The 26,595-nt window shown below is 39.5% G+C and overlaps 1 protein-coding gene across 1 annotated transcript; it reads right to left on the bottom strand.

Annotated features, from left to right (window-relative positions):
- Window positions 1-22,945: 22,945 nt before the first annotated feature.
- Window positions 22,946-24,793, bottom strand: LOC110867836 (nudix hydrolase 21, chloroplastic). The gene is made up of 4 exons (XM_022116885.2): window positions 24,479-24,793; window positions 24,227-24,314; window positions 23,466-23,678; window positions 22,946-23,391 (listed from the first exon to the last, which is right to left on the bottom strand). The coding sequence occupies exons 1-4, from the start codon at window positions 24,553-24,555 to the stop codon at window positions 23,299-23,301; spliced, it is 471 nt and encodes a 156-aa protein (XP_021972577.1). The 5' UTR covers window positions 24,556-24,793; the 3' UTR covers window positions 22,946-23,298.
- Between the last annotated feature and the right edge of the window lie 1,802 nt (window positions 24,794-26,595).

Here is a 26,595-nt window from a genome sequence, read left to right as displayed (position 1 = left end):
GATCGAGCAAAAATAGAGACTATTTCTCGATTACCTCCTCCATCCTCCGTGCGAGCAATCAGAAGTTTCCTAGGACATGCCGGATTTTATAGAAGGTTTATCAAAGACTTTTCAAAAATTTCAAGGCCTCTAACAAAATTACTTGAAAAAGATGCACCCTTCATCTTTGACAAGGAATGCAATCAAGCATTTCTAACCCTCAAAGAAATGCTAGTCAATGCACCTATCATGATAGCGCCAGATTGGAAATTTCCTTTCGAAATCATGTGCGATGCAAGTGACTTCGCTGTTGGAGCAGTCTTGGGACAAAGAAAAGAAAAACATTTCCACCCAATTTATTATGCTAGTAAAACTCTTAATGATGCGCAAGAAAATTATACAACTACAGAAAAAGAATTACTAGCGGTGGTATTTGCTTTTGATAAATTTCGTTCTTATCTTGTTCTTTCTAAAACAATAGTCTATACAGACCATGCAGCCATCAGGTACCTCTTCAAGAAGCAAGACGCAAAACCCCGTTTGATAAGATGGATTCTACTCCTCCAAGAATTCGACATTGAAATCAAGGACAAAAGAGGAGCAGAAAACACTGCTGCAGATAATCTCTCACGCTTAGAAGACCCAGCTTTGGATACAACCAGAGACGAGCAAATCAACGAGAAATTTCCCACGGAATCCTTGGAAATGATGGAAAGTAGACAAGAACCATGGTATGCCGACTACGCTAATTTCTTAGCTAGCGGTGTAGTCACCAAAGGATGGCCACATCATCAAAGAAAAAAATTCTTTGCTGATGTAAAGCATTACTTTTGGGAAGACCCCTATCTTTTCAAAATGTGTGCCGACCAGCTCATCCGAAGGTGTGTCTATGGTAATGAAGCACGAAGAATTCTCCATCATTGTCATGAAGGTCCATACGGAGGACATCATGGTGCCGCAAGTACCGCACGAAAGGTATTTGACTCAGGATTTTACTGGCCAACCATTTACAAGGATGCACAAAACCTTGTAAAGACATGTGATGCCTGCCAAAGATCAGGTAATATTTCTTCCAAAAACGAAATGCCTCAAAATGGCATTCTCGTCTGTGAAATCTTTGATGTGTGGGGACTCGATTTCATGGGACCTTTCCCACCTTCAAAGGGAAACAAATATATACTTGTGGCAGTCGATTACTTGTCTAAATGGGCAGAGGCCGAGGCTCTTCCAACAAATGATGGAAGAGTGGTGGTAAAATTTCTGAAAAAGCTGTTCTCTCGTTTCGGGACACCAAAGGCTTTGATAAGTGATAGAGGTACCCATTTTTGCAATCATCAACTCGAAAAAATATTAACAAGGTATGGGGTCTATCACCGGGTCTCAACAGCATATCATCCTCAAACCAATGGGCAAGCCGAAGTGACTAATCGAGGTTTAAAACGAATACTTGAAAAAACCGTAGGAATAAATAAAAAAGAGTGGGCCGATAAATTAGACGACGCTTTATGGGCTTTTCGAACTGCTTATAAAACCACTATAGGCACAACCCCATATAAACTCGTCTATGGAAAAAGTTGTCACTTGCCAGTAGAAATAGCTCACAAAGCCTACTGGGCAATAAAAAACGTAAACTTAGATTTGGAAAATGCCGGTAAAAATCGATTTTGTCAAATAAACGAATTAGACGAACTTAGGAATTATGCGTATTCTAACTCCGAAATTTATAAAGAAAGAATGAAAAATTTACATGATAAATATATTAAATCTAATGAATTTCGGGTTGGAGACCAAGTTCTATTGTTTAATTCACGACTTCGATTATTTCCTGGTAAGTTAAAATCTAGGTGGTCAGGACCTTTTTCCGTCACCCATGTTTTTCCACACGGTGCAGTAGAAATTAAAACTCGAAATGGAACACCATTTAAAGTCAATGGCCAACGGCTGAAACTCTACCGAGGATCCATTGAGGATGAGGAAGAGGAGATCTCACTTCAAACGGTTAACGAATAAACTCATACCCGACATGTTACAGGTAAGTGTACGTTTAAACCGGTAAATCTTCTAACCATTTTCGGAAATAAGGGGCATGCACACGAGCACATAAAAAAAAATTTCAAAAACTTTGCCCGGCACGGGGCCGTGTCCGCTGGACACGGGGCCGTGTCGAGGCGACTGTCGGGATAAAACCCTCTTTTCCTATCAGTTACACCATTCCACACGCCCCGTTTCACCGAAAACTCTCTGGTTAGAGGCGATTTTCTGCAGATTTTCTACGTCACCACCGAATCTAACAACGTCAAGGTATGATCCTATCTTCATTAGTAGTTAGATTAGTTACTTGCATGTAGTTAAAACATCAAAAATTGGGGAAAAATCTAGGGTTCTTCATGTTCATCCGGATCGAACTCAAAATTTTTGATGAAATTTGTTAGTAGTAGTTTAGATTAGAGTAGTAGAAAGTAAATAAGCATGTATTGTTGATAGATTTGTCCGATTTCCAAATAAAACCACAAACCCTTGTTCTTGAACCGAAAAACACGAAATTGAAAGGGTAAACGGTTTGTTTTGGGAAAATGACACTTAGGGTTTCATTTTCGGGGGAAACCGCTACTATTGGGCTAAAAATTTTCAGGTTTTCGAAACCGGGACGAAAAATGGAATTTTTGGGTTACAGACGCCTGGACACGGGGCCGTGTCCGCTGAACACGGGGCCGTGTCCAGCCCACTGTTTGCAGTTTCACTCTGATTTTCCTTGTTTCGTACTAACTTTTTATGTATTCTTTTCAGATGTTGAAATTCACAAGGTTTAGCGCAAATGAACTGGATGCTAGGGCACGGTACGAGGTACTTCAAACACGACCGGAAGAGTACCCAAGGCGGGCGTGTACATATTTGCTAACCATGGTGAACCAACTTGACCGCTTCAACAACATTGTGAGGGGTCCACTACATGTCGCATTGACTGCCCGACTTCGGTCGGTCCATCAATGCACGATGGAGTTCTATAGCACCTTTATTTTCAACTCGAGATGCGAACCGTTTGACCACGAGGCGGTCGAATTTCGATGTGGAGGGACCACGTATAGAACCTCCATGGCACAGTTTGGATCTATCATTGGGCTATACAAAGATGAAGAAGCGGGGAATGAAGAGAATACCGGGGGGTTACGAGACTTGGATGCAACTGAACGCCAAGCCGCATGGGCTCAAATAGGTGAAGGAATCTACAACCCGAGCAGCACCAAAAGTACCAAACTGAGGGACCCACTATACCGATACATCCACAGGCTCCTCACGTACTCGCTGAACCAACGCCATGACAGTAGTGGCGTTGTTGGGTTAAAAGATTTGGTTGTCCTTCACTGCATCCACAACCAGAAGCCTATCGATGTTCCTTACCTCCTACTGCGAAACATGCACTTGAACCGCCTTGCTTCTGCTCCTACACCAATCTTCTTCGGGGGATGGGTGTACCGTCTTTTCAAGCACTTCACGAATATCCCAAGATCCTTCGAAAGGAGTCCATGGTCGGGCCGGGTCGATTATCACATTTGCCGAGCCATGAACTTGCTTTATGAAGCGGAGGACGGGATGGTGAGCTTTCAGAGGACGCAAGGCTATGCATGGAACCCGCAGGAGGCTCTAGTTCTTCATGCACCACCTCCCCATTTTCAATACCCACCCCAAGGCGATCCGGGCCAATCCTCCTCTCAAGGAGGTGGTTTTCCTAACTTTCAAAGTTTACATGATCTTTTGCAGGAAAACCTTATGTGCACCAGGAACACCTACAACCTCGCCAACAACACATACCACCGGGTTGGAGCTATCGAGCGCAGCGTTAACGATATACAAGATGATATCGGTAGCATCCGGGAGTACATGGCGAGGCATGGGGGCGGAGGTGATGGAAGTGATGAAGACATGGAGTAGGAGGCTTGGAGGAACAAGGGGCTGGCTGGTGATGAGCCCACAGGTTTAAGTGCCCTTCTTATCTATCAAACAATTCATGGCCTGCGTGCCATTTGTCGAACAATTTACTTTCCCTAACTACTTTTTATCTTTATTTTGTTTTTACTTTATGTTTGGATAATGTTTAACAATGGTAATTTAGGATGGTTTGTGCTTGGTTGGTTGGTATTGAATGATTAAACAGGTGCAATGCAAGGGTTAGAGTGCTAAACATTAGCACTTGCAGCCCCAGGATGGAGAAACCGGGAGAAAAACCTATTTTTCGGGCTAACAGACTGTCCACACGGGGACGTGTCCAGCCGACACGCCCCCGTGTCCATCTCCCAGATCTGCTGTTTGGCTACTGACCTGCAATTTTTTGCCCGACACGTGGCCGTGTTCACCCGACACGCCCCCGTGTCCACCTTCTGTAAGTTTTCGTTACTGGCAGTTCACCACGGGGCCGTGTCCAATGGACACGGGGCCGTGTCCAGAATGCCAGTAACACAAACCTTTGTTTTTAAACACACTTTTATACATTCTAATCAACCAAAAAACTTTATTTTTGGACACATTGAGGACAATGTGTAATTTAAGTGTGGGGGGGATGCTTAAACCCTTGAAATTTTGCAAAATCCTAAAAACAAGCCTTACACAAAACTCTATTAGAACCGCTAAACACCCCAAATTTTTTTTTTCAAAAACTTTTTCATTTTTTTTATTTACTTGTCTTAGTTTAAGTTGGGAATAACAAGTTCCAAAAAGGTTATATTTTTACAAGTTTACAACCAATAGCGTCATGATAAAAAAGGAACCAACATAAGAAAATTATGAAACGGTATAACAAGTCTAGTTTAAAATTCGATTATATATGCTTGGTCACATTAAAAACCCATTCCCACAAAAGTGAGTTTTGAGCCTTTATTGAGCACAAAAATACACATATTTAGATTAAATGCTCATTTTTCGTTTCTTGTGTGAATAGCCGCTCGGTCCTTACAAATCTAGAACTTGCCACGACGATACATTCCCGGTCCTTACCAACTTAAACCCAAGTAAGTAAATGATGGAGGCACTAGGACTAACCATTTTTCTTTCAAAACCATTATTTTTCATTTTTTTTTACCTACCCAAAATCCCCCTAGATAGCCCCTTTGAGCCTAAACCTTTCATTTCATTACCCCAAAACCCTTTTTACCCACCAAAAACCTTTTTATTTTTTTTATTTTAGTAACAAGTTCGCTTTTTCGTAAACATCACCTTTTTATGTGACGATTGAAAAATATATATATATATATATATATATATATATATATATATATTGATGAAGTCAAAAACAAACAAAAGCTATAAAAAGCTTGTTTGGAGAAATACTTCAAAATAAAAAGTCACTAAAAACAAGGTACTTCACGAAAACCGACGCTTGTTACGATTTTCGCCCTTTTTACTAACCACTAACCAACCACCCACCTTTAAACCCAAGCCTTCACCCAAAAGTCCTCTTGATATTTACAAAGGTAAAAAGTTAAAAAGGGGGAGGATTGATTGCTTGGCAAGCCTATGGAAGACGTAAGTTCCGTGCCGCTCTCGAGTGATTCACTAAAATATACACCTTCGGCCGAGTGTTGAGTGATCTCCCGTGAGGTATGTGAACTTGTATATAAATGGAATTTTAATAAGGCATGCTATGCCCAAATAAGTAATTTATCTTATGAAAAGTTCAAAATAAATCATAACGAATAGGATTGTAAATAAATAAAAATAAAACCTATAAAAACCTTGGATTCCCGACACTCTAGGACAAGCTAAAAAACTTCTCTTCTACCTATTCCATTTGGGAGTGTAAGCCTCATTTAAAGAGTTTTGCTTGAGGACAAGCAAAAGTTCAAGTGTGGGGGTATTTGATGTGTGTAAAATGCAACATATAAATCACATCAATTAAGGCATAAAACAAACCCTTTTTTAGTATTAATGTTGGAAAAAGAGTGTTTTTGTCTTCCTTTTGTATTTTCAGGATGAAATGAGCTCAAAATCACAAAAGAAGCAAAAAGACAACTTATTCTACCATAAAATACAAGAAAAGGAACAAAAGTGGACTGCCCGGACCCTCAACGGCATCTCCCAAGGCAAAGGAGAAGAAACAGAGTCTGAACACGCCCCGTGTCCAGCGAACACGGGGGCGTGCCCAGGAAGCAGCATAAAAGACAAACCAGTAGAAGCTTCCATTGCCCACCATGGGGCCGTGTCCAGCGGGCACGGGGGCGTGGTGAAAGTACAGCAGGCGCATTAATTGTAATTCGCAATTACAATTAATGAGGAGAGAGAGTGTCAGGCGGGCACAGGGCCGTGTCCAGCGGACACTGGGCCGTGTCCAGCCTTCTGTTCAGCCTATAAATAGAGGAGCTTGGCTTCATTCTCTCTCATCCCTTGGCACACCACCTCTCTCACACTTCATCCACCACCCACCACCACCATAACACCATCATCCACCACCATCATCCATTGTCCATCGTAGAGTGTGTGAGTCGTCTCGGGATCCAAGATTGATCGTAAGAGTTCTTGACAATCAAGGCCATGTTTGCCTAAGTCTCTTACATCACTTGGTGAAGACAAGTGTTTAGTATAATACTTTTTATTTTTAATCTTTTGCACTTTTTATTTGGTTTTGTATTAATGACTTTAATAACTAGTTACTTATGTTGAAGGTGATCTTTCCTTATCGTTTGTCCGTGGTGTCTTGGCATTATTTTACTGTCTATATAAAATAAAAGATTTTCACCATTCATATCTCCACGGTCTATATGGAGGTATGTTGGCTACCTGGTCGGGGGTTAAGGGAACGGTTTGGTAAGGGTCTTGCCCTTGTTCAGCGTTTAGAGGTCCTGCTTGGGACCTGGGTCAAATTTAGTAGGATCTCCTTCAATGCCCATAGGTATTGGATGGCGGGGATCCAAACTCTTTGACCCCCTCATAAGTTAACTACTACTAATACTATAACCCGGCTATTTAGGACTGTATCCCTACTGACTCAGACTACTTAGCCGAGGGTAACGTCACCGCCAAAAGCGGGGCCTACCACAATTTGCATTAATAACTTAATTCATTATCTTTCAATAATCCGACCCTTTAGGATTGTATCCTTGCTGACTCAAACTACTGGGTTGAGGGTAACGTCGCCTTCAAAAGAGGGGCCTACTACAATAACTAAGATAATCTCTTAAACAAGTGCAAAAGTGCGAAAATAATCAAAGGTTATACTAATACACGTGTCGGATCCAAGTGATTCATCTTGTCTATCTGTTTTTATTTTATTTTTATTTTCAGCATTTAGTTAGTTTTTATTTTTCTTAGTTTAAACATTTTTCTAACCTTTTGATTTGATTAGACGTTGAGGATAAACCGGTATTAAAAGCTCTTGTGTCCTTGGACGACCTCGGTATCTTACCAACACTATACTACGTCCACGATGGGTGCACTTGCCCATATGTGTGTTTAGTGTTAGTGAATATCGTGTTTTATAAATTTAAAACTTGGCTAAGAGTGTAAAAAGGGCTTAAATATACATCAAAATAATATTACACCTAACGCACATCACCTACGTTCTTTGTCTAGACTCGGAACTCGAGGAATGTGCATTTATTTATTTAACTGAGATTAAACACAGAGGGCTAGTGTTTAATTCACTCAGCGTTGGCTCTGATACCAACCTGTCACACCCCTATTTTCCACGTGTCACCGGTGGGCCCGGTTGGGGATTCCGTGACGTAGTTGATATCGTCATAGTCAAACATACAAAATATAAATGCACAGCAGAAGCAAAGAAAGATTTATTTCAACTTATAATATTTTAATATCCAAGTATCACATAATAGTCGAAATAGATCCACAGGCGGAATCAAACAAAAAGGAAACTTCATTTCAACAGACTTCATGCATCCTAAGCTTGCGAGACTTCTATGGATGCTAAGGAGTGACCAGCCTATTACGCGTAGTACCTGCACTTAGCCTTTTTGGAAAATACGTCAGTTTACACTGGTAAATACAATTTAACTGACTCATTTTGAAAATGTTTAAAATTGATTTAAATGCCCGAGGCATAATACTTTTTATAACTTAGGATAATTATTTGCTTAATAATCTTGTAAAAGAATTACATGTTTGTTATGCGTTCAGTTGCCCGGGTCGTGCCGGGTTAAAGATTAATAGACACACCACTTAATATAATTCCGCCGCGAGACTTCTCTCGACCGACGATTATACTTTATTAAAATGCACTACGGTGTACGCCTACACCCGTGTGCTAAGGTCGTGGCCATTCTTTGAATGATGCCAAGGATATCCGGGACATGGTCATTAAATCCCCAAAGGCGTTAAACAAACAAAATAGCATTTTTAAACGGGTTAATTTGACAACACTTAACCATCAACTGGCTAAGGTCAATTCCCCGACCAAGCGGTATTTTATATACCGTACCCCAAGCCCGTATAGGGAAAATAAGTTAAACGTATTTACCTGAGCAAAGTATAATTCAAATATAGCAAGTGCACGTAGCTTTTACTGGGCTCCTAGATCTGGAAATTAAGGTTTTAATAACCTATTAGAATTCTAACGGGTCTTAAGCTTAGACCGGTTAGTTATAAATGAAGATTACGGTTTTAAACGCACAATAAGGCGAGGACCGTTTTAGAATGTGGTTTTGACCCAACAAGCTTGCATGCTTGTTTAATATGGGTAACATAATCACATTCTGGATTTTGAGACCAAAAAGATACGGTTTGACCCGTTTCGGCTAAAATGGCCAAACCAGTCACATAAGCCGATCCGAACGCGTATAGGGCGTAACGGGTAACCATAAGAGTCAAATACAAGTTTCTGAAGTCAATATGCTTAAAATATGTTGTGGTATCAGAATGATACCTTCCATTATGCCCCAAATGGTTTTAAACCAAAACTATGCCTCATAAGGGTGTTTTGGTCATTTTATAAGGTGTAAAAAGGGTTAAAATAATAACCTGAGTTACAGGTCTGATTAAATTAGTAAATATACTTAATTTACTAAGTTATAACAGTAGGGTATCAAATCTATGTGAAATTTATTACCTTTAACCTTATTATGCACCGTAGGGGTATTTTGGTAATTTCACATGTGCCTAAAAGGTCAATTCTGGAATTCTGAATCCAAAACATTTGCCTACTGTTTAAAATATAAAAATTCACTGATTACATCAGTAGGTTCAATCCCTTAAGCTTAATAAGGTTCTAGTGCACACTTATGCGTTAAAAATGCTTAAAAAGACGATTTGGAGCCATTTCCGGGTTTTCTGTAAAAAGCTGATATTTTTAATATTCCAGAAGGCTCAAAATAATTTATTTATCATAACAAATCAGTAGAAATTGGTTTGGGGTCAAAAGGATTTGTAAAACTCATTTTATGGCTAAAAAGGGCAAAATCGGTATTAACCGGATTAATCTTAGAACACTAGGTTATGCTCAACTTAAAATTAAATAAAAATCTCCAAAAATCCCAAAATATTATTTTATAACAGTGGGTAAAAAGTTTGGTATAAAAATTTGGGTTTTGATAGGCTATATGCAATTTACGCCATTTAATTAGTAAAGAAGCTCTTAATTACGCTATTGAGCATAACTCTTAATCTAGACCTCAAACTGACCTCAAATTTGGATGCAAGTTTATAAATCAGCAGCTAAGGTGTCTACCCTTTTACATTTTCAAAAATCACATTTTAAGGTCAAATGGGCATAATGGTCAACATATAAGCGATTAACGGAAACATGCATGTGAATAGGATATCTAATGAACCAAGTTGTATAATCTCAGAGAGTTATACTAACATGCAAATAGGTCCAAAAGAAGCTCTAAGGCAATCCTAAACTTGGCTTAAACGGGTCAAAACTGATAGTCAAAGCAGAAGTCAAACTTTGCGACTTTCGGTTCCAAACCGAGCCTAAACTGAAAATTGTCGAGTTGAACATGTTGGAACATGTTCTTACATTAATTACCAAGTTATTTTAATGATCAAACAGGTTGCATGTATCCTACATTGCTAATTATGCATTAATTCGCAAATAACCTTTCTGTTGACTTTTTATAATAAGCTTGGACTCGACAATTAACATAGTTAGAGTGGGAATCTGGAAATACCCTTTTAAGGGTTTGTTACCCACATAATTACCTACTTAAAGGTACTTTTAATTCGTGATTTGACAGAGCACATTTTTATTAATCACGAAGTCAAACCTTAATTACGACGGTTTGACTTTTAGCTAATTAACTAAGCTAAAACGACTTAAGAAGGGTTAAGGACACTTACAAGAGTCCTAATTGTGATTAGAGAGCCTAATGAATCCTTGTTGATGACCAGAGAGCTTCAGGAGTGCACTTGTGAACTCTTTGCAATGAATGCCCAAAATGGTTACAACCTCTTGTTCTTATATAGTGAATTTTGATCATCAAGATCATGCCAAGGAGGTCTACAAGAGTTTCCAGATCAAGACAAGTGCCCCCTATGCATGTAAAACCAGTGGAGAGGCTCTGGTATAAGAAAAAAAGCCATTAAAGTCGGTTACAGACCTGAACTGGCAGCTGTCCATACTTTTCTGTCGCTGGCACCCTGATGCGGCCCGCGTGAGCCTGTAAGGGGGGCTTACGCGGGGCGCCTGACCTGTCTGATCCAGCCAAACAAGTTTCAATCTTTGCATTTTCAGTCCCTGGTCCTTTGTAACGTGGTTTTAAGTCCCTAAATTGCATTTTCAGCCCCCTAACTTGATTTTTAAGGGCCTTGGGACTTTTACTAACTTGGTTAAGTCCTTGACTAACCTTGTAACCACTCATAAGGCCTTAAAATTCAACGTTGACGCTTTTAACCCCTCGTACACGAATTTGATCATAACTTTCTCATACGATAACCAAACTTTATGAAATTTTAACCACGTATTCTAGTGAGTATATTTTATCGTTACAAAGCTTCGGGTCTGCCAAAAGGTCACTCAGAGGTATACTTTGCACATGTTGACACTTTTAGCCCCTGTAGTTTGTAACTCCTCACTTTCTTTCATTTTTAGCTTCGTATGATCCATGATTTATTCGTTTGAAGGTATAAACATTATGTAGGGCTATTTTAGAATATATTTATCCATTGTTGACACTTTGGACCCTTATATTCTCATAGTTTCCCCGTTTGTCAACTTTAGTCCCTCCAAAGTATTCTTTCTCACGTTTAGAGCTTATGACACGTGTTTATACATTATTGGACATAAATTTTCAAGGTGTTATACATATCAACAAGGGAAATCTTGGCATGATAGCAAACATGTAACTTGAAAGAAAACGGTTGCAAGAAAATGTATTGACTTGATAACAAAAGAGTCAACAATGACAAGGATGTACGTCATTCGAATCACCAACCAGTATTTAGATTTAGCAATGTAATATCTGAACTTTAATGAAATATTTATTTGAAATGAACCCGCATGCGTAACAAAAGGGTGCATGTGTGGCAAATAGGTTTCCAAGAAGATGAAGCAATGTGTACTTGCTATATTGAAGAAATGACCAAGTATTCGAAACAAACGTGTGTTCGCTCTCAGCGAAGGAAATCAATGTGATGCAACTACTTTGAGGGGAGTAGAAACGCAATATCTACTCGTTAGAAGTAAAAGTGAAGTCTTCAACGGAAGCAAATTTAAGTACTTTAGATTTTATTAACTGTAGTGACAAGTTTGTCAAGCTAATGACGTTTGATTGAGTTGACATATATAGTTTCTAAGCATAATCCTTACGAGTTTGGTCCTAGGTTCCCAAAGGTCCTAGACATAAATTTTCTAGATTCTCCAGATTTCGTATCCCGTGTAGATCTGGTTTGTACATTGTAGGAAACGCCATTTTGCCCATGTCTAAAAACAAGTCATTGTTCCACAATTTCACCTTGAGGTATACTTTCTCCCTGAATTCCGACGCTCGATTGTCGACCAGTCGTGTAGTAGTAGTTGGGTCCTCACAGTCAGTTATGTAAGGAGTTCGTTAGTCCTCAGCAACAACTACCGACTCTGGTTGACCAGCTCGTCCGATTCCCGGTCATTTGGAAGTTATTCGTCCTTTCTTTTGGCGAGCAGAACTGAGGTTATCCAAAACAAAAGTTTTGGTCTGTTATCTTCCTTCTCTATCAACCACTGAGGTTGCACTGTCGATCCTTACATTTTCGAAGGTGTAAGTCGCTCATGGTGCTTTGGCTACAGGCGCGAGGCCTGGAATCAGATTGATGCAAGAAATTCGACTTGTCATCGAGGAGATTACTCTGGAAAGTCTTCGAGGAAGACTTCAGGGTATACTCCGATCACGGGGGTATCGTTAAGTTTTAGTTCTTCGGCTCCCTTGTCCCCGACATGAGCAAGGAAACAACACACCCTTCCCACAACAACTTTTGTGCCTTAAGTAATTCGTGATCGGTGGTGGCGTATCCTGCTTCGTGGGTCACGGTCATTCCTTCATTCGTCATCGAGGTGCGGATATCAACCTTCACTCGATCGCTTGCCAACTAATACATCCAATTGCCACGTTGAAGCTTCCCCAACTCAACTGGAAATAGATTTAGCGTAAACTTACGCTCTCCGGGTTCTATCGTGCCGATTCCAATTACTGTGTTGGCTTCCACTAGCTTCCCCTAAGCTAGTCCTAATGGGTACTGGGTTATCTGCTCACTCGCTACTTAAACCAATTATGCTCTCGAACACTAGAAGTGCGAATTGTAAAATTTGCAATAGTATTTGGCAATACAGATGCATAATATTGCGTAATACGGGACGTACCGATATCCATGCTTGGATCCCTGGCGTGTCTCCCTAGCTCCGGTGGGGAGCTTTCATCCTTGCGCCTGATTGTTTTTAGGGCAATATCTTCTGAAATGCTTTTTTGCTTCCACAGTTTAAACATCCTCGAGCATGCTTCTGTTTATTGCTCATTCTGTCTTGACAATTATCATTGTCGTCGTCCCCTACGTTATTCTCACTACCGTCCTGGCCCCCATTACTATGTTCAGTATTTTGCCAACAAGTTTCCTTGACATGTCCCACCTTGCCACAGTTACCACAATTTCCATATTTGCATCGCCCGACATGATAACGTAAACAATTGTCGCACTTAGGTAGGATACCCTTGTAATCTTTTCCCCTTTTGGCCTTCTTCTTGTTACTTACCTGAGTAACCATCTTGAAATTTGCGAGCTTCCTCATGTTATCCCCAGATGCCTTTATAGCAGTCTCCTTTTTCTCCTCCGCAGTGGAAAATTCTCCTCGTCTAACTGCTTCTTCCGTGAGTGCTATGCTTATGTTGATAGCCTTGGTGATCGTTGATGGTTTTGATGCTGTTACCAGGCTTAGAATCTGAGGTGCCAATCCCCTTATGAACTGTTCAATTCTCTTAAACTCTAGTGCCCCCAGGAGTAAGGCAACTTGTGATAATTCGTTAAATATCTGCACATACTCCGCTATCTTTGGTCCTTCCATTTTCAAGTTCCACAGTTCTGTCTCCAATCTCTGGACTTCTGCCCTCGAGCAATATCTTTCATGCATCAGATTCTTCAGTTCATCCCACGTCATAGCATATGCAGTGGTCTCGCCCATTGTCCGAATTTGATGGTTCCACCATGACAGAGCCTCATCCACCAATAGTCCAGTTATATACTTGACTTGATGTTCGTGGTCGCATATGCTTAACCGTAAAACTGAATCTGTCTTTTCAACCCAGCGCACGAAGGCTAAGGCACCCCCGGTGTCGTCGAACTCTCGAGGTTTGTGGTCCAAGAACTGCTTGTAGGTGCAGCTGTTGGGCGGGTTATTTCCTGAGGCACCTCTGCTGCAGTCGGAGCGATGGGCCTCGTACCGCGCGATGGCCTGTAAGAGGTGCTCTCGCATTTCCGCCTCTGTTGTAGGTAGAGGGTGGTTGATATCGGTGTTCCTTTGAGTCGACATCTTCCTAGAAGAAGGTCGGTTAGGTCAGGTCTTGTGAAGGACGCGAGCACATTAGTCTCTATTCAACGAATAAGACCTCCTAGGTGTATTACATATACGTATATACGCAGTCGTTATACATTCAGTCACGTATTATCTCATGTATTGCACATCTTGTAAATAGGAAGGTAGCAAGTAAGCATGTAGCATTATAGTTATCGCACAAATACGTAGATCAACAGCGTGCTTAGTGGGGACATAACGGCGGAGTTTTTCGTTATTCATTGGTCGTAAGTATTGTCGCATGTTTAGAGCTGATTGGGCTTTCATTATCCTCCGGCCACAATCACGATGTCTCACAAAACGCGTCGCATCAGAAGGGACACAGGGTCACCCTACCCTTGTCTAACAAGTATTTTGTTGCATCAAAATTTTGTAGTCAGAAGTGGTACTCAAAAGCCTCCGAAATCCCGGCTTATCATTAGCATATCTACCCAAGCGTAATGCAATTCGCATAATCCAGAAACCAACTATACTGGTTGCTGAGGTGGAGGAGGAAATAAAAAGTAAACTGTCGACATGCGTGAATCCCTCATTGAGCTAGAATATACGTTAAAGTAACTAGCTGATCTGTTGCTTGATAGTAAAGAAACGAGCATCAGCATCCTGGGAGCGATGTAGTAGTAACGGTCAAGTGCGCAAAAGGGATCTTGAGGTATGTGGCGGATCAATGCACGCTGGCGAAAGACAGAGTGGAGGACGTGGTGTTTCACAGAAACTTTTTAGATAATATGCTGTCTTGTGATGTAGACACTTAACTCATGTTTTTGGTTATGTAATGTTCTGTATTTGAAGTTGCCCTTTTGGGTGTCAGCTCAAGCTTCAACGTTCCGCGACTCATATCCTCAACTGCAGTTGATGTTACAGGAGTAACTTATCCTCTGTGTGTTTTTCATAATGCAAGGAATGGTAAGGGTTTATAGTTAGCATAGTGCGTTTATAGGGGCCATCAAATCGGCTTATCGAGCGTTGTAGAGGTGAATGTAGCAAGCGGTGCGGCCTGGAGCATCTCTACGAGGCGCGGGTATATCCTGACAGAAAGTGTTAGGCACGATGGCGCAACGGGCGTCGATCTGCACAAGGTAAAACGAACCTTTCCACAAATGAGGGGGGTTGCCTGATGCAGGTAGGTATAAGGGGTGCAACGTCTGGCAGACTAAAAAGAAACAGTATCGTGACCACGTAAAGGTGTAGGTTCAGTAGGCGCAACATCAAGCTGACCCAAATGGTGTAGTAGCTGGCTCAAGTGCAGGCTCCGGGTCATGCAACGGTGTGGTGAGCATCAGTGGTGAGTGTGGGAACAAAGGTGCATCCATAGGAATTGAAACAGGGGCTGAAACAGGAGCCATAAGAGAGTGTCACAGGAAACCCGAAAGGTGGGTAACCATTGTCATCGTCTATCTACCCATTTCGGGTGTGCGCGTATCGAGGATCAACATGGGTCGTAAAAGGCGCATGATCGAATTGTACAGGCACAGGGTCAGGAAAAGGGGCAATAACAGGAACAGCAGGAATATCAGCAATGTGAGGGGCATCAATATGAGCATCAACAGCATGATCATCCCCCAATAGTGGAGCAACGATAGGATGATCATCGACAGGTACGTCATCAACCAAGGGAGCAACAGCTGGTGCATCGGCATGGTCAAGGTCATGCTCTGAGGCAAGGACAGGAGCATCATCTGGCTCAGTGGCCACAGCAGGCTCCAAATTATCAACTCCATCTCGAAATCAGCGGGATCAGCAAACATAGGATCAACAGGGGCTACGGGATGCACCATGGGCTGATCTAGTTGAGTAAACTCAATGTCATGATCGGGATCAAAGCCCGGTGGGAAAACAGGATCCGAATCGCCATCGACGTCATGACCAAACTCAAAGCTAGGGGCAGGTGCAGGTGCAGCGGATGATGCCATATCAGGGTTCGTGTCGTGCGAATGATGTTGCATTCCCAGCGCATGTGAAGGTGCAGATGCTACAAACTCAAAGGAATCTGGGACAGGTGAATGGATGGGTGCCTCCTCCGCAGGAGCATCAGCAAGAAGTAAGAGATCACCAGCAGCAATGTGGGCCTCGCCCTCAAAATCGTCCTCTGGTGGGTCCTCATTAAGCAAGTCGACGTCGTCGTCAGCGACTACGTCAAGGGGCATGTCAACAACAGGGTACGCGGCAAGGGGTACAGGGGCAGGGATCACCGCGAGCGGCAAATCCCCAGCGATAGGGCCATCAGCAGGCTCCGCAACAACATCGAGCATCACAAATGACTGGAAATCATCGTCGTCCGTGCTGGTAGTATCTGAAGTATGCACCTCGTGCTCTGATGACACTATGCCGTCCGATACTATGGGTACAGGGTCCGTGGCGTCTGACTCTCCGGTGCCGGATGAAGACATATCGTCCATGACGCAAACACACGTATGCACAAATAATCAATCATATAGTCAAATAAGCACATTAGCCACCAATAAGCAATCAAATAGTTCTCCTAGTCCCACTAGCCTCCCAGCCTCCCAGACTGATCTTCCTAGTCCCACTAGCCTCCCAGCCTCCCAGACTGCTTTTCCTAGTCCCACTAGCCTCCCAGCCTCCCAGACTGCTCTTCCTAGTCCCACTAGCCTTCCAGTCTCCCAGCCTCCCAGACTGCTCTTCCTAGTCCCACTAGCCTCCCAGCCTCCCAGACTGCTCTTCCTAGTCCCACTAGCCTCCCAGCCTCCCAGACTGCTCTTCCTAGTCCCACTAGCCTTCCAGCCTCCCAGACTGCTCTTCCTAATCCCACTAGACAACTACCTCAGCCTCCCAGACCGAGCCTCAGCCTCCCAGACCAAGCCTCAGCCTCCCAGACTGAGCCATAACTAATAAATAAAATGTGCTCAACTTTTGTTTGTAAAAATGTTTTGGATCTGGACTTAAGTGGTATGCAGTGTAAAAATGTTTTCGTGAGAGCCCTGATGATCATAGTCTAGACTCGAGAAAGAATCCTAGTTCGCTATGATCGAGGCTCTGATACCAAGCTGTCACACCCTGGCTTTGCGGAAGCGTGGGTTAATTGGTGTGACTTCTTAATACCATAGCAACAATCATAACAATGCTATATGATAAAAACATGTGATATTCATCCAATAATAAAGTTCAGAAAATCCCATTTTCAACAATCACAAAATAAGTTACAAACCTTGACTTGACTTAAATGAGTTCATAAAAACTTATCAAAAGACTTTAAAACAACACTAGGTTTAGGGATATGTAACCCGTCCAGGAAGAGGTTACACCTTCTAAACCCTGGATGACTTCTTTATTCAAACGCAGCTTGAAAATATGTGCATACCGTGCCAGATCCATTAGTTTCCTGAAATACATGTAGTTTGAAAAGTCAACATAAAGTTGAGCGAGTTCATGTGTAAGTGAGTATGTATAATCCGTTGTAAAAATGTCTGTATAAAAATTCCTGGTATGTAGCAAATAAGGAAAAAGAGATCACCATTGGGTTGCAAAGCCAATGATATGTGTGAAATGCAGTAGGAAGACTCAAACCTAGCAGATTTGGCGATGGGTACAAAGTCACCACCTGGTCCATTAGGCGGGCTCAGGGGTTGGGCTCGCTACACCCAGATAGATCTACCGCTACTGTCCCTCGGTCCTACAATGAGGATTAATGGCCTCAAGTTGCGCCTACCCACTCACATGATCTAAGTAGTAACCCTCCTTACGCTAACCATACCATGTAAAAAGTATTCGTAAATATAGTAACATGTATTTCACCCCCGCAGTTTAGAAAACTGAAAACAGTTAAGAGAAAAGAGGGACATGAACTCACCGAAGTGCGTCTCTAAAAAGTATCTCCCTGTCAACCTGATGTGCGACGACCTACACGTACTAACTTCTATTAGACGGACGGGCGTGCCTTAGCTTAAGGTTTAAGTTTTTGGGAAATAGTTAGACAACTATTTCGTGTTTGCACTTCGTATTTAAGTATTAATTATATTCCTTCCCAAGGATGGGGGCTTTAATACACGTGCGCTCGTATAACTTCGAAATATATTATTAAGTCTCACTTAATACAATATATTTTATTTCGTTTGTCTAAAATATTCTACTTCCAAAATATAAATATTTTTCCCAAAAATATTATATTTTATTCCATATAATCTTCCAAAATAATATCCTTGTCAAAATACACATTCACTAGTATTTTTCCGAAAATGCGTAAGTTATGGTAAAAGATCGGGTGGTATTAATAATACCGTTGTAACTTAATATTTATTGTGAAGGCGTTCGTATTATTTTGGAATCGTTAATGTTTGGTAATATTATTTTTACCCTAAAAATAATATTTGTATAGTTCACAAAATAATCATAAAAAATCTCACAAGTGTTGTTATGAAATATATATATATATATATATATATATATATATATATATATATATATATATATATCAAATATATATTTATCAAGTTTTATTTTGTGAAAATCCCACCTCCGACACTTAGAAATGTTGTAAATAAAATCGTGGCGAAATTTACATTTTTGAAATCAAGTTGGAAATATATTTATAACACTTGAAGTGTTAGATTTTTGGAAAAATTTCGCCAGAGTTTCCCCTGTAACTGGAGGTGGCCACGCTTTCAAGCGTATCATTTTCTTTTATAATTTCAAACAACAATTTTCCTCAATCAACAATAAACAATATTCAAACCATCAAACTAGTCAAAATAGATATAAATCGCAAAAATACATGAACTTGTAGTTTATAAAAAATATGTAGTAACTTTCCATTACTTTTAGTGGATCTTTGTATAAATCAACTTGGTTTCTTAAGAGTCTCGTTTTTTTAAAGAAGTTACATCTTTACAACTTCTTGTCAACATTTACAAAAATAGCTCTTTTGTCAAAACTTTGTGTTACAAGTGTCTACACACTTGTGTGTTTACAAAAATCACTATTGTTCACGTAAAACCCGGTTTAGAAAATATGATTTCTTTTGACGCTAGGTCCTTTGAAAATACCACTTGTAGATCCGTAGATCTACTAGTTTTCAAGTCTATTTCATAAGAAAGATTGTCTTTACACAAGTTCATGCTTGACATGTAGTAGTGTTCATCATTTAACCCCTTTTATACTTTAACATATTCTAAGTCATGCTATGGGTTAGATGACGATCCGAGCTACTACTAGCATCACACCACACTAAATAATCATAATAAAACTAGTTTTATGAGTTTTACACCATTACATTGCTTTTATCCATCATGTTTATCATTTTTGTAAACTTTTAGTATGTGATTTAGTATGTTCATGATTTTCAACCGACAAAGTTCATATTAACCACTTTAGAATAGATCAAGAAGGCGTTTAGAGTCACTTACTACTAGCTCGAGGCTAGGGAAGAAACTAGACGAAAAACGGGTGGTTAAAAGCAATGTAGGAAGGTCCTTGGCAATCCGCAAGCACCGGGCTTCCTCGTATGAGATCCTTAACCCTTGTATGCAAGTAGGATGCGTTGATCAAAATCAAAAAGTGGTGGTGGTGTGGCTATGGTGGCTATAATTATCACCTCGTATGAGATCCTTAACCCTTGTATGCAAGTAGGTCACTATAATTATCACCTAGAGACGCAGTTCTACAATCCTCAACTCCCTACACTTTCTACTAGTGTAGTAAACTATTTCCGGCTCATTCTGGCCTAAGAGACAGTGTCTGTCTGGTGCTGGCTATGCCAGCACGTTTACTGGGTTATCCGTTTATTGTGCTACTGTGCTTTTGTGCGTCAAGTTTGTCATTATAGTTCTGTGTAAATAATGGAGTGACAGAAAATAAAGTAGGATGCCTGTAAATGTATGTATTAGAAATCACGTAGCAGTTTAACCATAATTGTAAGCAAGCACAGTAATTAAGCATTAATTACATATTAATTAATTCGTACGGAAACCTGATTTGGTGAGGGTTGTCACACTAAGATCCTGGTCGTCACACGCCTCGCGGAAATACTCCGATGTGGATTTTGAGGGTGTGACAAAGCTTTACCTGATACTTCTGTTTATCAAAAATTAGTGGGAAAACTAATATACCTTTCACATACTAGACCGAATATTGCCTATTCGGTTCAATATCTAAGTCAACATATGCATAGTCCCACTAATGCTCATTTTAAAATTGCTTTAAGACTTTTAAGATATCTTAAGGGCTCTCCTGGAAAATGTTTGTTATTTAAAAAAGGGGATTCCTTAGAACTTAAAGCCTTTGCTGATTCTGACTGGGGCAAATGTGTTAACTCTAGGAAGTCTATCACAGGTTTTTGTGTCTTCCTAGGTAACTCTCTTATTTCATGGAAAAGCAAAAAACAGTCTACCATTTCTAGATCTTCTGCTGAGGCAGAATATCGTGCTATGTGTGCTGCGACAAGTGAAATCATTTGGCTCCTTAACATTTTAAATGAACTTAAAATTGACGCCAAACTTCCTGTGTCTTTTTTTTGTGATAATACAGCTGCTATTTCAATAGCTGCTAATCCTGTTTTTCACGATCGTACAAAGCATTTTGAAATTGATCTCTTCTTTTTAAGAGAAAAAATTTCAAAAGGTGTTATTAAAACTGTTAGTGTCGCGTCTGAAGATCAAACGGCAGATGTATTTACAAAAGGGCTGCTCGTTCAAGCTCATGACAAGGTTTGTGATAAACTTGGCCTATTCAACTGTTTTGCATATTGAATTGAGGGGGGGGGGGGGAGGGGGGTGTTGAAATATACGTAATATCCTTTTCTTTTCAATTCAATATTTTCCTCAATTTAATCAATCCTTTCCTTTTTTTACATGTTACCGTTGCTGTTTTATGGGCTTTTGAGAGCTGCTGGGCTGTTTTCTTTGGGCCGCTTGTGCTTAGGGCTGAAGCCCTTGCTCGATAAAAGGGGACACTGGCTTGAGTTCAAGACACAACAACATTGACAGCCATATCATTGCAGGCTTATCTTTCTCATTCAGAACCTTCTAGTCTGGTTCTTTCTTTCAGTTGTCTGGAGATCCTTTTTGGTCTCGATTCTGTAACAGATCATTCTTGATCTGGGTTGTTTGTTTAAGCCGGTAATTTTGCGGTTTCTGTTCTGTAATCTTTGGATTAAGCACGCCGACTGGTGTCGTAATAAAGTCTTTGTGTTCTTGATATCTTGTTGTTGACACAATGTCACGTGTAGGCTTCAAATTCGACCCCAAGTTTTATGAAAAAGAGGACTTTTTTATTTGACACGACACATGCATATGCATGAGTTTATTTATGGATCTAGAAACATATAGTTGTGGAGGTCTATTTATTCATTTTATATCTTAAAACAATTTCATAAAATCAGAAAGGACATATTTGTAGGACTACTTTTTAAACAATTTCATAAAATCAAAAAGGACATATTAATTAAATGGTATACCACCCCCTCCTTGATTGATGATGATTTCAATGGATTAAACCATGATTACCATCACGACCCTCCCTTAGATAATTTTAAAACAAAAATAAATTTAAAAAATAAAGATAATAGTGGTTTGGATCATGACCACACTCTTAGGGTACTGATTTTATGATGAATTAAAGATGAATGACATGACGCGTATGTGAAGGATTATGATGATCATGAGGGTCATGACCACACGCCTGTATACTATTTTTTTTTTATTTGAGAAAAAAACAATTAGTTTGTAGCCGGTTTTTTCGACAATCCCACGATTTTAGAAAAGACTTTTTAATTATTTTTTGCCATTTTATTCTTTTCTATTTTTAGGAAAGACTTTTTAATTTTTTTTTGCCGTTTTATTCTTGTCTATTTCCGTAGTGCATAAATCCAAAAATTAATTACAAAAGAGGGATGATGTCAATGATGAAAATGATAATTTTTTGGGCATTGGAAAAAATATTTGTTGATGAACACAATGAAATGAAAAAAAAAAACAATATGGTTCACGACTTTAAATTATAATTTATAGACATGTACATAATTATAAATTTGGTGTTTATATACGTACATACATACCTAAAAGTGTCGATTTTTCTGAATCTCAAGATTCAAGCATCCATAAATAATCTGATATCACTTGGAATTTAATTCGGTGAAATTTTATTTTTTAAAAGAGGAGTTATATAAAAATCCATGATATATGCCCCGGTGCGCACATCATTGTCTTCAACATAACCTCCAGCTTTGAGGTATGCGTATATGGTACGCAAACGCGCATACCTTGTCTCAATCATTGTTATTAGACACGCTATTTAAAATATAAACGCGTGTATTTCACGTCTTCATTCTACACGATTCCAAACCTCTAACCATAACCAAATTGCATAGCCCAAACAAAACTTTAAGGAAACACACATCCGAGATGTATTTACTAGGTGACCAATGGTCATGTGTTGTTGGTGTGGTTGTCGAAGGTTGTCGATTGATCGAGACTTACCATGTGGTTTTCTGAAAAAAATGAAAGTGTCACAACTTAAGATTTTAACGTATTTGGCAGACATTATGTGGTAGGAGAGGAGTGATGAGTAGTAGTTATCATGGACGACCAATTCACAATCATAAACGACTTTGGTGTCACCTCACATTTAATTTCAATAGGCCCCCTTCTCCAAATACCCCCCCCCTCTCTCCCACACACCATACACACACACACACTCTTTTTTAATTTCTTTTTAACCACCAACAAAATTTTGATTATTATCCAGGTAATCTCAATGACAAAAGACCACTCACGCCTGTGAACACAGACTACGCTGATGACCCAGCCCGCCATCATTTCAGAGGAAACCCACCGCCCAAATGACCACTGTAACATCTGGCTCAACCTAGAGTAATTTTGCTCTAGACGAGACTCGAACCCATAACCTCCACTTTGAAAGATCATAGAGCTGTCAATGCAACAGAAGTTCATGATAAGTTGGAAAAACAAATACCTAACAACAGCTAATCCTAAGTTGTTGATTGAACAATTTACATAAATAGAAAATGACAAATCAATACAAGATGAGGACAAATTCATTGGGCATACAGAACCTTCCATTGATGATAAACCAAATTACATAGATACATGAAAAAACAAGTTGATCCAATCTATGTGTTGAAACAAGAAGTCCCAACCCGACACCCTGCTTACCAATGGTGCCAGGTAAAACACAGCTGACGTTGGCCAGGTGGCCTTCAAGAGGTTAAGACTGAAACTACGGAAGTGGAGGCTCGTGTGACTCAAAACCGTATCCTTAACGAGCCGATTTCAAGGGTACGGAAAAAAAACAACAAATCGAGATACGAGCTTCATGTACACCCAAAAATCTATCTATCTAGAAGTCAAGGTAGCTTAATCAAACAGTTAGTTCGTTGGCTGGAGCCGCTTTACCAGCAAGTCTAGTGCTTCTTTCATCCAACCATATTGGCAAGATTCTTTAGCTTTAGCTGCACTCATCTAAACAACAATTCAAAGATTTGTAAGCATAAATGTTTTACATAGTTCGAATCTTTTTGCATTTTGAAACCTACCCAGTGTCGTTGGCGGATGTCTTTCTCGGGCCAGTCGTCGAGTTCCTTGTTCACAAGTAAAGGAAACATATGCCCTTCATAATATGCATCATTTCCTTTGCTCTTGAAACACCATTTACCCAACTTAGCCTCAACGTCTCCCAACACTCCGGCTTCTTCGATTGTTTCTCGTAGAGCCGCGTCTTGAATCTTTTCATCCGATTCCCAACCTCCCTGTTGACCATTTAATCATGAGTCAATGATGAAATTTGGCAAAAATTTAGGGATGTTCAAATAACTTGTAGCTCGAAATCGGCTCGGATTGGTTAAAATATTTTATTTTAAATATAGTTAATATCTAGAATAAAACATGTTATATTATTTCAACAATCTAACCACGAATTAGTAATAAATTTTAGGATAAACCTTTCCCATCATCTGGTTTTCAAAACATTTTACAATAGAATTAAGAAACATTTTGAAACTGCAAATAAATCATTAGCCTTTCTTGCCAATGATCTCTAGATCAAGTGGTGGAAGACCTGCATTTCTCTTGAGAGATGCATGTTCAACTTCCACTTGTGAGGTACTGGTGGACAATAATAGGAGACCAAGGAAACCTGAGTTGGATCCTTAAGCCAAACGGGTTTTACCGGTAATTTACTGTCATGCCTACGGGCAGGTGGGTTACCGGGTTTTCTCTGGAATTGGTGATGGACTCAGGTTACTTTCAGAATACTCCATTTGGTCCAATGGGTAACCGTTAAAAAAAAATCATTTACCTTTGGGAACAACATTCCTTTGCCTTTTCTTTGAGCACTTATCACAAGCACCTCAAGTGCATTATCTTTCATTCTGTACGGTATGCATCTGCACAACATTCACCAATCAATTATCACAATTCTATTCATTCTTTAATAATCCCATATAATCAATTTCACTTATTTCTGTTTTCCCCAATTCCATCCATAATTGGTAATCATATTCAAAACCGTAATCTTAAAAGATGAAAATATGGAAGAAGAGAGACTAACCCAACAACTATACGTTCATGGTCGTTGTTGTAACGCTGCAACTGCCGGCCGGTACGAGGGACAATTACGGCGACCATATTTTTTCAAATTGTTCGTTTGAGAAAATAAATAAAAAGAGTAAGAAAATTCAGTTGTTAAGAAGAAAATTGAATTGGAAATCTCAGTTAAAACAACATTTCAGTTGAGGTTGAAGATTGGAAGCAAGAAGAACAAATATATAGATACATGTGGTTAGTGGTATGACGGCAATATCGGGGTATTTAATATAACATAAATGTCTTGCAGGCAGGCTACCTCATAAATATTCATTTTTCGGCCGTATTAATTAAATTGATTTTCCGAAATTAATATATCTGACCATTTGTTCCTGGTGGACCCTTAATTTATTGTTTTTAACGGTAACTTTCTTTTTTACTGACCTAATGTCATCCTGACTAAACGGCAACCCTAGTCAAAATTTACTCAGACTATGTTGGCTTAATCGGGTCTACGCTTGTTTGGTCAGACTTGGTTACGGTGTTTCCCATAAACCGTACTGCCTCCACACGAGATGCCTCGCTAAAGTAACAGCAGGATAAAAACCGAGGTGCGGCTCAGGATCGAACCCCCCTCGGTGGGTTTGTCACCATCATTGCACAATGTCCACCCTAATATGACACAAGTTAGAATTGAACTTGAGTCTCTATTGGAAAACCCAAATCTCTTACCACTAGACCACAAATGGGGGATGACCCTTAATTTATTTAATTCTGCATTCTTTAATACTTGAATTTAAAACGTTCAAACCTAGCTATTTTTCAATATTTTGTCTTTGTTAATAGACTTTTGCCCCATTGATCAAATAAAACTGTTAAGAGCATTCGAATGCCTTTCATCAAATCTTTAACTGTGTTTTTATATTATAAAAAGTGGTTGTGAGTGGATGAGAGAAAAAAATGTTACTGTTCATCTAGATATGTGATGGAATACTATTTACCCTCTATAATTTTTTAATATATTTTGAAAATGGTTGTGAGTAGATGAGAGAAAAAAAAAGTAATATAAAGGTATTTGAAAGTTTTATTTAGTTGTAAGAAAAAAGAAAATATAGTATTTCAATATAATTATAGGATAAGAATGGTAGAAGGAATGTGAATGCTCTTACTAATGTTAAAGTCTACATGAAATAGTCATTATACTTTTGTTTAAATAAAGAAATTAATTACACTAGACTAACTTAGGGGCTCTATATTTCTATATGGTCACGTTTTCATCTCGACCATACATCACCACCACTTCTCACGACCTCTCTGCTTATAGTGATAAGTTTTCTATTTTCGATCCCTAAATTCCCGATAGAGATGTGTATCTATGAGGAAGATGATAGTGCTTAAAGATATAATTTGCAGAGAGGTAACGCGTCTGGTCCATAGAATGGATGACAATTAAGGTTTTATGTGAATTGCGTGTGCGATAACCAAACAAGTGGTACTAAAGCCTTGTTTTTTAGTCAACGGATGCGACAAATAAAAGAACATGCTAATAGTTAATTCATGATCCAACAAGTGGCATTAAAATCTTTTTCTAGAATTATTTAATTTCACAAACGAGTTTGATTCGAACTTTGTTCTTTGATCTACAAAACTCAAACCTGAACAACTTTAGAGTTATTTACAATTTAATATCTTTAGAACTCTGATAAGTCCAAAGATAAACTAAGGTTGACGCCGAATACAATCTTGTTAACTTCACCTCCACCCAAAAAGGTGAATAAGCTACAGATGAGGCTCTTGTCCACATTCCAAAAATTATAAAACAAAAAGACAATAAAACAGATTTTATTTAAACTAACCTTGAACCAATAACCTTTTATCAAGGTTCCATTAAACATGGGTCAACCTTCAAAACCTAGGACAACAATCATACACATGCTCATAATTTTATTATGGTAAAGGGTATTAATCTAGAATGCATAATACAATACAAATGAGCACAAAGGGCACCTAGTTAAATATAGCGGAAGGGCACCAACTTGGGCAAACAAATAGGAGTAATGTATGGCAAGGAAATAATTATGGATTAACATATGCAGAGAAATAAAAAAAACTTCTTTAGTACCCCTCAAGTTGGAGCATTGA

The sequence above is a fragment of the Helianthus annuus genome, chromosome 7, assembly GCF_002127325.2.
Source record: "Helianthus annuus cultivar XRQ/B chromosome 7, HanXRQr2.0-SUNRISE, whole genome shotgun sequence".
NCBI classification, from domain to species: domain Eukaryota; kingdom Viridiplantae; phylum Streptophyta; class Magnoliopsida; order Asterales; family Asteraceae; genus Helianthus; species Helianthus annuus.
The sequence above is the reverse complement of the archived record's forward strand: the minus strand, read 5'-3'. Positions and strand labels throughout refer to the sequence as shown.

Bases quoted from the DNA above. Each gene is read 5' to 3' on its own strand.
- LOC110867836 (XM_022116885.2), bottom strand. From the start codon at position 24,555: ATGGTCGCCGTAATTGTCCCTCGTACCGGCCGGCAGTTGCAGCGTTAC. The intron at 24,315-24,478 runs GTTAGTCTCTCT...AATGTTGTGCAG, and splicing joins CATGAACGTATAGTTGTTGG to ATGCATACCGTACAGAATGA. The intron at 23,392-23,465 runs GTAGGTTTCAAA...ATTGTTGTTTAG, and splicing joins ACATCCGCCAACGACACTGG to ATGAGTGCAGCTAAAGCTAA.